The following is a 10,669-nucleotide window of genomic DNA, read 5'->3' on the forward strand; positions in this document are numbered from 1 at the left end:
CAGTGCTAATAAGATCCTCCTTAAGTCTCCAACATTTTTTCTTTCCCTGTCCTATCCAATACTCAAAGTTTCAAGTGTAGTGAACTGAGTCGTTTCTATAATATGCCCAGTTCTCACTTCCAGGCATTTTAGCATATGCTTCCCTCTTTGGGACAACTCATTCCCCACCCCACTCTTCTCCCTGACTAAATTTCTTCAAATCTCAGTTTAGACATCACATATTCCAGGAAGCCTTCCCTGACTCAGCTAAATTATTGCCACTCCTATCATTGCCAAGGCAATCTGTACTTCCCCTACAAAATAGTTACCACATGAAACTATCTTTCTTTCATGATGGATTATAAATTCCATGAAGACACAGACTTTTTATAAAACTTACTTTCAGTGACTAGTGCAGTACCATCGCAATGTAACTGCTCAATAAACTAAAAAAAAAAAAAAATGAAAAGGTGAGAAGTACAAAGGGTAAGAAGGTAAAGAAGGAAGAAAAAAACTACATACATGTTCTGTGTGGGCCATTCCAATTCCATCTTCCACTATTTGTTCTCCTCCTTCAATGTGCTGAACAATTCCAACTAATTTTCTGGAATAATCTGAGATTTCCTCAGTGAAGGTCCATATGCAGTGAGCCATATCTAAAATTGATGCTCGGATCTGGTTAGCTTCTGGTTCCAATACTGAATGCTAAAATGCAACACAATTATAGAAAAGAACTCATGGTATTGACTAACAATATAAAGTGCTATTTAAATCACTTCTTTAATTAAAAACAAAGGGTCAGTCTCAAGTGGCTTTTGTAACACATTTACAAAAGCACAAAATACTAAATACTAATTTACCTTCATCTCAAAACTATTTATCCTTCAAAGAAATAATTTAAAATTTGGGAGTCCATTTATTGCTAAATAAGAATCCAAGAGATTCACTTTATGATTTTACCATAAACATCAGTTCATCGAAAGACATATTGTCAAAACAATCCATTTCATTATGAAAACATGCACACAGAGAAAAGAACTTTTGTTTACTGCTAGAAAGCTATTTTTCAAGGAAGAATTATGAGGCCTCTGAAATTTTTGTTATGACATTCAGAAATTGAATCTCTCATTTCTTTTCATGCTACCAAACTCAACTAATTCATCACTGAACTTTTCTTCAACCCTTACTTGGTATAAAGAACCAAGTCAATGGAAACGAATGGTAGGCTGGTAAACCAGATAGAGTCATTCAGTCTAATTATATTCATACCTTGTGACCTTGGTGTTTTCCATACTCTTTGCAGACACAGCACATAAGTGGGCTAGTCTGACAGCCTTCTTCCAAGCAAACAAACTCAATGGCGTGTACCTGATGCTGAGAGCACATGGTTTTCTCATGAGGTTTATCAGCCAGAGGCACTCGTCTGTGCTTTGCTAATGTCTTTGTAGAATGAGTAACTTGAGAACACTCTGAGCACAAGTGCGTTGCACACACAGTGCAATATACAGACGCAACGTGAGCTTCATCTTCATCACAACGAATGATACCCTGATAAACAAAAAATTAATGTCTCCAAACTGAACCTCCAACATTACAACATGACAAGTTTTAAAATATAAAAGCCTATAATCCTTTCTTTTTCTCCCATAATCTTTTCTTAACTTTCCAGGTTTTATATACGAAAATATACTGGTAATTATTAAGTAAAAAGGTCATTTACTACTTACCTAAGAAAGTGTTCATTTTGTTCTTGTTTTTTTTTTTAATAGTTCATTTATTTGAGAGAGTGCCCATGCATGTGGACACAATCAGGAGAGACAGAAAGAAAGGGAGAGACAGAATACAAAGCACGTTCTGCGCTGTCAGTGCAGAGCACTATGCAGGGTCGATCTCACGAACTGTGGGATATGACCTGAGCCAACATCAAGAGTTACTCAGACACCCCAAAAGTATACATTTCTATAGATAAGTGAGAAGCTATTTCCAAAACTGATTATCAATCCATACTATGAATTTGAGGCCAAAAATTAAACTATCCTCATAGATTTACAGTCAGGGTAAAGATATCTTCTAGGAAATCCCAGTTTATATGCACAAAACTGAAAACTAGAGGCTAGAAATCATTTTTTTTTTTCCAGAAATCTTTTAAGACTAAAAAAGAAGCCTGAAAATAAATATATCGCCACTGTTTTACTTTTTAATTTTTAAAAGATTTTATTTTCAAGTAATCTCTATATCTAACAGGAGGCTTGAATTTACCACAACCCTGAGAACAATATGTGCATGCTTTACCAAGTGAACCAGCCAGACTCCTCCACCACAACTTTAAATACCACTTATCATGGTGATGTAGAGGAAGAGAGAAGTGCAAAGGCTATTTTGAGAACCAGGTGCAGGCATGAGAATCAGATGCAAAGCTTTTAAAAACACAGGTCCCCAGACTCTAACCTAAGAAATTCCAATAGGTTGTAGATGAGGCCTTAGCTGTGTATTTTTTTCTATAACTCCATAGGTGAATTCACTGCATAATCCTGGCTGGAAAAGCACTTATTCTAACTTTCATGAATTACAAAAAAGCATTTCAACTTGAAAAACTTTATATAACAGATAATCAAGAATGCTTTGAAAACTTAAGCTTAATTTTAAAAGGCCATTACTGGAAAGGGAGCAATTTGGCATAACTTATTCCAGAAATTAAAATTAGAAAAAAACACCAATGGTATCATCACCAAATTAAATTTAAAAATAAACCCAAAGTTAAATGTGTTTTGTTTCCAATTATGAGTAACACATACAAGTAAAATAAAAAATTCACGTCTTCTATTTTTCAGAGCTGACAATTTACAAGGACAACATTAGGTAATATTCTAATGTCTTTTGAAAGATAAAAGCTATAGCACATGAAAGAAGTACAAAAATTTTAGGAAACAGTGCTCCAGTTTGAAATTCACTTCAGTGATTCACTTTACATAAAGAAATCAGGATCTAATAAAAGAAAAGTAGAAATCAATCTGACATTTGTTTCCTTGATTCTAAACCTGTGTCTTTAAAGTTGATCACCAAAATCATTAACTGTTATTTACTAAAATTATTCTTACATCCAAAACAGTATATGAGCTATGCAGACAATTAAGTGTAAAAAATGTATTTTAACCTGTGTTAATTTGGCTACATCCTAATATTTACTGGATGATCAGCCTCTTGGATAAACAGAGTATATTTACACATTAAACTTTTCATGAATATATTTACAGTAGTAATTCCCTCAGGAGCTACTGCTATCTTTAAGGCACTTGGCCTCTACACTAAATGGCTTCTTTAATGGAGTTCCTCTTCTTTTTTTGTGCTACACTGTTTACTGCTGATTCACTTTTCATCCTCTGGTTTACTGTAGCTTCCACTTCCTTCTTGCTCTTCCATACCCTTCTAACTCTGACTTTATCATTGGATAGAACTGAATTATAAGAAGGAGATAAGTTTACATATAAAGCATACTTTGGGTATGGTATTTTCAGAGAATTCAAGCTTTATTTTCTATTCGGTTGGGAATATTATTTCCTATAAAACCATAATGTAATGAAAAGGTGTGTTTCTGGATTCCTATCTGCTGGAGCAAATGAGGTAAGATTGTGCTTATATTTTAAAATAAAAGAAAAAATTCATGCTCATAATAAATATTTTAACAAATTCAATCAATACCTCCCCAGATATCCCAATGGCTTCTTCTGCAACTCCATATTGACCAATATGTCCATTCTGCAGTCGTTCCAAAAGCTCCAATAAAGCAAAATTCTTTTTCAATCCCCAAACACCTGAATCTCCTAAAACAAATATAAAAATAAAAACTAAGTCTAATAAAATGAAATATCAATCATTTTACCTCATACCTTAGTAGTAATTTCTCATATATTTTAATCATTAATATCACTAATAATGTATAAATTTTCAAAATTCAAATTTTCTCTACTTTCTTTCTATGCTAGACTATTTAAAACACAGAAACTCCTGGGGTGCCTAAGGAGTGGGTTGCTTAGTTGACAGGAGGATCAAAGAGAGAGAGAGAGACAGAGAGAATCTCAAGCAGGTTCTGCACTGTCAGCCCAGAGGCCAATGCAGGACTCAATCCACAAAGTGTGAGATCATGACATGAGCTGAAATCAAGAGTGAGATGATTAACTCACTGAGTCACCCGGGTGCCCCAATTCCTCAGCATTCTAAATAAAAACGTACTTTAAAGTTCTACTGTTTTTCTATCATTTAACTTTATAAATAGTATTTTGTCACTGACTTTTACTATCTATGTTAAAACAAGTACTTTGAAATACTTTTTACAGCAACCTCCAGTAAGAAATGCATGTTCCTTTGCAACACAGGATAACCTACATTTATATATATATAGTTATATAGTTTTTATCTGAAACAAAACTTTCACACACCAATATTCACTCTCACAGTGTGCAACACACTCACATTTTTATGTTCCATTACTTCTTTAAAAAAGCCTGTTCAGGAGAAACCTAATGGAGGACGGACCAGGGGGAGGGGAAGAGGGAAAGAGAGCTGGGGAGAGAGAGGGATGCAAAACTTGAGAGACTATTGAATACTGAAAATGAACTGAGGGTTGAAGGGGAAGGGGGAGGGGGGAAAAGAGGTGGTGGTGATGGAGGAGGGCACTTGTGGGGAAGAGCACTGGGTGTTGTATGAAAACCAATTTGACAATAAACTATTTAAAATAATAATAATAATAATAATAAAATAAATAAAATTTAAAAAGTAAAAATAAATAAAATAAATTAAAAAGCCTGTTCACAACCAATTAAATTGACTTCATAACTATAAATTAGCTACGATTCATGTTTGAAAACCACTATATAAAATATACATTTAACCTAAAATAATTTCTCTAAGTAAACTGGGCCTAGGACAGTTGAAGATAATCCTTTTCCATACTTCTCACCTAACCTAGAACCCTACAGTGATCAAGGACTATACAAATGCCTCTGCACACAAACAAACCAAACAATTTTCAATCTTAAATACAATATTTTCCTACCCAGATCTGTTACTTGTCGATCAAAAGGGCAACGGATTGCTCTTCCATGAAGAGGCAGGCGGGTAAGACAGTCATGACAGACTGTGTGGCCACAAAGCAGAAGGCGAGGAACTTTGTCTCCTTGTAAAGAAAAGACATCTTCACAAACTCCACACTCCAGCACCTAATAAGTGACATGGAAACATGTGCTCTTTAAATGATTTTAAAACCACACATACTTTGACTAAAAAATAAAACAAACAAACAAAACAAAAAAAACCCTTGATCTAATCAATATAAGTCACTTTATTTCTTCCTGAAAAAAAGTCTATATGTAAAACCTTAAATCATCTTTTTATCATGTCAGATGATAACTGACTATAACTATAAACTATAACATGGTAAGATCTCCTTGAAATGTCAAGTGCCAGGGACAAAAAAATGTAAATTAATATCATCTTTATCTCTTGAAAATTATGATTTGATTCATTATATCTGAATCTGTATACTATGTAATCCCACCAAAGTTGGGTTCTTAAACAATTTTTCTGACATTATCTAGTCTCCAAAAAACCATGATAATTTCAATAAAAATAATTTGAAATACAAACTAGGGTGAGAATTAACCCTTGTAAATAATAAAGAACCTGTTCAGAAAAGACTATAATTTTCAAGTATCACTTAGTATTTGTTTGTATTATATAATGTAAAGACAAGCAATCAGCTAAGACTTAAATTTTAATTCCTTGTTCTCAATTAATAAATAATGCCGCTTGGTTAGAAAATATTTTGTCTGTATAGTTCCAGTTACTGTTCTCAAACTACATCAAATAATTTATAGTTCCTAGAACAGGACAAACTGTTTTGCCTCTTTTTGTATGCTAATGGTGAGGAAATAGCTAAACAGACATTTTTCTTGTGGATCCGCTTTTTAACATTACTAAATTAATAAATTCCTAAACAATTTTCTCTCTCAGTCTACACAAACAGCTCAATCCAAATGAAATGAGCACACTATCCCTCAGGCCATCATGCACCATGGATAAGTATTCTCTTAACATCCAAAGCACTTTAATTCCATTACTGGCTTTCCAGCCTGTCTTTCCTTCTTAGACCAAAAAGCCCTCAGAAACAGGGCATTCCAAACAACTAATCACTGGTGTGCTTATATAAATGAAGTCTGACAAAACAAAAATTATTTAAAAGAGGGGAGCCATCTAGGTGGGTCAGTAAGTTAAACATCCAACTTTGGCTCAGGTCAGGATCTCATGGTTCTTGAGTCCAAGCCCCGCATCAGGTTCTGTACTAACAGTGCAGGGCCTGCTTGGGACTCTCTCTCTCTCCCTCTCTCTCTCTCTCTGTCCCTCCCCCATTTGTGCTTTCTCTATCTCAAAATAAATAAACTTAGAAAACTGTTTTAAATAGGTCAACCCAACCACCATCCCCCAACAAGTAAACAATGCAAGGTAAAAAATAGAAAAGCTTAGTGGAAATCACACTTAATATATTATAAATATTAGCTCTGTAATTAATTTGGACTAAGTGCATGAAATACACACACTTTTCACTGTAAATTCATAATTTATAATTGGCTTGCATCCCAGTATCATTCAAGAGAGTCTTAAATGTAAGACAGAGTTCACAGAAAGACATGAAAACAGCTCTTTAAATATATGAAAAGATGTCCAATCTCACTCAAAAAACTTTGAAATGCAATTAAACTTACACCAATATGCTGTTTTCAGCTGAGATCAAATAGGTTAATAACCTTTTGTTGTGCTAGTGAAAGTTTGGGAAAGCAGGTATTTTTTCTTTTTTTTAAAGAGAGGATGCACCAGTGGGAGAGGGGGAGAAGAGAGGGAGAGAGAGAACTGGGGAGAGAGGGAGGGGGAGGTGAGGTGGGGGGGGAGAGAGGGGGAGAGAGAGAGAGAGAGAGAGAGAGAGAGAGAGAGAGAGAGAGAGAGAGAGAGAATGAATATCTCAAACGGGCTCCACACCAAGCCAGAGCCTAACATGGTGCTGGATCCCATGATCCTGGGATCATGATCCGAGTCAAAATCAACAGTGGGATGCTCAACTCACTGAGCCACCTAGGCACCCTGGAAAGCAAATATTCTTATATGTTGGTGAGTGCTGTGAAATGTTCACTGATTAATATAGGCTTTATGAAAAGCAATTTGGTAATACCTATTAAAACTTTACATATCTTAGTAATTCTTCTTTAATTTTTTAATGTTTATTTTTGAGAATGAGAGAGAATGAAAGAGAGTGGGGGTGGGGTGAGGGAAGGAGGAGGACAGAGGAGCTGAAGCAGGCTCCGGGCTCAGTGCTGAGAGTAGAGAGCCCAACACAGGGCTCAAACTCATGAACTATGAGATCATGACCAGAGCTGAAGTCGGACACTTAAGCGACTGAGTCACCCAGGCACCCCTAGATAGCTTAGTAATTCTATTTCCAGGAATGTCTCCTACAAATATATTACATATGTGTGACACAGTCTCTATGTTATTCCTTATAGCACCATTTGCATTTGCAAAAGATTGGAAACAAAGTAAATATATATCAATACAGATTAGAAAATATAGTATATTTATATACTGCAAACTATGCAATCTACACAGAAAAGGAAGTCTTTTTTTATGAACACACACAGAATGACTTCTTATAAATCAAACAAAGTAAAAAATGATATATAGAATATATAGCTTTTGCATAAAACTGGGGAGAGAGAGAGAGCACATATTTATTGAGATTTTTTATACAGGCATACAGGCTATACAGGAAACTAATTACACTGGAAGAGTGGTTCCCTATGAGGAAGGGAAACAGCTGGGAACAGTTATACATAAATTATATTATATACACACACTTAAATTTATCTTACTCTTAAAAAAGGTAGAAAAAAATGTTTATTTAGACATCCTCACTAAATATCAAATTCAATGAAATACAGAAAAGACACAACAAAATTAGATATAAAATAAATGCAACAATTTTAAATAAATTTTTTGCTCTTCTAACATAACTTGTTTATGACACTATGCTCCAAAGAATCAAATTAAATTTCAGTTAGTCTATTCATACCTTGTATCTGTGACCCCATAATTATACAAGATAAACAAAAAGTTAAGTTGCTACCACAAGTTTTTTTCAAAAAAGCACTAGTAACACACCACTGATTTATAAACCAAACATGGGTCCAAAAATATTTATTAGATTATTTCACATCAAGTCAGTAATGAGAGTAAGAAATTCTTTCTTCAATATTTATCATTAGGAAATATGGCTAACAGCCCAAGAAATTAAGTCCTAGATAAGAAAAAAGCTCTTAATTTTATAAACTTCATAAATATGCCAAGGAGAGCTTCAAACTTATTACATGTAAATCAAATTTAGTAAACCAACCCATATTTTAGAAGTGCTAAGAAGACTTATTCTTCCAAAGAAATTTTCCTGATTCCTTTTTTCCTCTTTTTTGAATGTAAATAATTTCAGAATGTCAGATTTTTGTCTTTTGAGTTTTCTAATGAAAAAAAAAAAAACATGCCATTATCATCTTATTCATTAAACAGGCCCCTTTACATATTAGCATTATATACTTCAACTTTCACCTTCCTATGAATAATTTCTGCTTTTGTCTATGAAAATGACAATGAGTTGTTGTTTTTTTAATTTATGCCACCACACTCCCTATAAATTACAGCATAAACATCCTGCCAAAAAGGACTATCCTACTGCCCAGCTCAGGCACATTTTACATATAAAGATAAAAATGAGGGGTGCCTGAGTGGTCCAGTCAGGAGTGTCCGACTTCAGCTCAGGTCATGATCTCGCCATTTGCGAGTTTGAGCCCACCCAGCATCCGGCTTGCTGTGCAGCCCACTTCAGATCCTCTGTCTCCCTGTCTTTGCCCCTCCCCCCGTACACACTCTCTCAAAAATGAATAAAAAAGTAAAAATGAACAAACTGAAGCTCTAACATATCAAACTCTTTGCTGTAATAAATCTGAGTTATATTAGGCGTTAGTATATTTTTTGAGATTTTTAAGGCAACTGGGGTAACAAAGGTAGATACAGCAATAATATCCATTCTAACTACAACTTATTGATTCAAGTAATTCACAAACTAATCTTTAGGTATCCTTACTTCAAGCACAAATCAATAAATGCTCAACCATACAACATGCCTAACAAGGGTCCCTCTGTACCTCAGATATGCTGTGTACCTTCAGAGTAACTTTGTTAATAATATAAATGTGAGATTAATCAAAATCCACCAATATTGATTGATAATATACTTGGAAGCACAGAAATATATCATTTGTTGTCATCTAAAACCAACATTACATGAAAAATCATTGGTGCCTATTATCCAAGATCTTAAAAGAATATCAGACGTTATCTGGTATAATAGTTCTCAACCCCAGTTGCACATTAAAATCACTTCTGGAAATGTGAAAAATAAACTTATGTCAGGTTAATGAGAACTGGGGAAGAGTATATCACTAGGGTGTTTTTTTCTTTTAAATCCTGTTATTCTAATATGTAGCCAGTAGTGAGAAATAACTGTAACCGAGATTACTATATTCCTGAAAGTTTTCTACAAACGACTGAGATCACTTCTTCCTTCCAAATCTTTCCATATCTTTATAGTGAAAGGGAAACATGAATTCTACATATTTCAACTCCTTTTTTAGAAAAGGCATCTTGAAGCATTTAAGCATACTAGAATATCAAACCTCAAGCATAGGTGATTGGTATACCGTAACGTTTATGCCCAGCCATGCTGCTGCTAGAAGACATACAAGTGCGGAAAAACTGTATACCAAGAAAGCCGGGGAACAGGTCAACCAGTAATTCACGCCCAGTTTTAGAATTAGTTCGATAATGAAAATAAGACTTTAAAGGCAGTCAACCCTGGCTCTATCACACACTGTGTTAATCCAAACCAGAGTTTCCTCACCTGTTAAATGGTAATTATCATATACCTCATAAGTAGATATTAACCACCTACAATACATAGTACCTAGTAACATAGTACCTAGCTACAATGATGGCTCAATTTAATAAAAAAATAAGCTAATGCCTGTTGAACATAACTAAAAGCAGAGTATCTAGGGAAAAGACGGGCCAGAGTCAGTCTCACGGGCCCATAAGCTCCTTTTCATAAATGTCCCCATCGGCAATGTCAAGCAGAGAACTGATATGAACAGACCACCAGACAACCTCACGCCCTCAGAGATAAAAGGTCGCAGAGTGGGGGACAAGGCATGTAAAGCCGAGAGGGGCGCAAAGGCCGCGCATCCTGCTCGAAGACGGCCGGACCGCCGCCACCAGATCTCAGGGATAAATCGAAGGGAGGCCGAAGGTGGAGTACGGAGCACGCAAGGTCCCTCACCTTCACCACGGCCGTCCCCCGGCTGCCCTGACGGCCACTGTCTAGTCCCGCTCCAGGCTTGTTTACAACCAGGGTAGCCATCCTAGAAGGAGCGGTGCCGCAGAAGCAGCCGTCACGGCCTTCAACTACGGGGCGGGGTAGAACCGTCTACCCAGAGGCCTCGACGCTCGCCGCTGTCGCACAGGCGCAGTAGGACGCGGGGCACCGCTGAGCTGACCTCAGAGCTCCTCCTCCTGCCAGTCACTTGTTCTTCGGAAGCAC

The 10,669-nt window shown here is 35.8% G+C and overlaps 1 protein-coding gene across 2 annotated transcripts in view; it reads right to left on the reverse strand.

The window, feature by feature from the left end:
- Nucleotides 1–10,568, reverse strand: part of TRIM23 (tripartite motif containing 23) — a 33,801-nt gene extending 23,233 nt beyond the window's left edge. For both annotated transcript variants that reach the window (XM_029942328.1, XM_029942327.1), the window contains exons 1-5: nt 10,409–10,568; nt 5,033–5,195; nt 3,679–3,800; nt 1,249–1,527; nt 502–684 (exon numbers count right to left, since the gene is read on the reverse strand). In XM_029942328.1, coding sequence (XP_029798188.1) covers nt 502–684; nt 1,249–1,527; nt 3,679–3,800; nt 5,033–5,195; nt 10,409–10,489 — 828 coding nt within the window. In that variant the 5' untranslated portion in view covers nt 10,490–10,568. The remainder of the gene's footprint in view (nt 1–501; nt 685–1,248; nt 1,528–3,678; nt 3,801–5,032; nt 5,196–10,408) is intronic.
- Between the last annotated feature and the right edge of the window lie 101 nt (nt 10,569–10,669).

This window comes from Suricata suricatta, chromosome 6, assembly GCF_006229205.1.
Source record: "Suricata suricatta isolate VVHF042 chromosome 6, meerkat_22Aug2017_6uvM2_HiC, whole genome shotgun sequence".
Taxonomy (NCBI): domain Eukaryota; kingdom Metazoa; phylum Chordata; class Mammalia; order Carnivora; family Herpestidae; genus Suricata; species Suricata suricatta.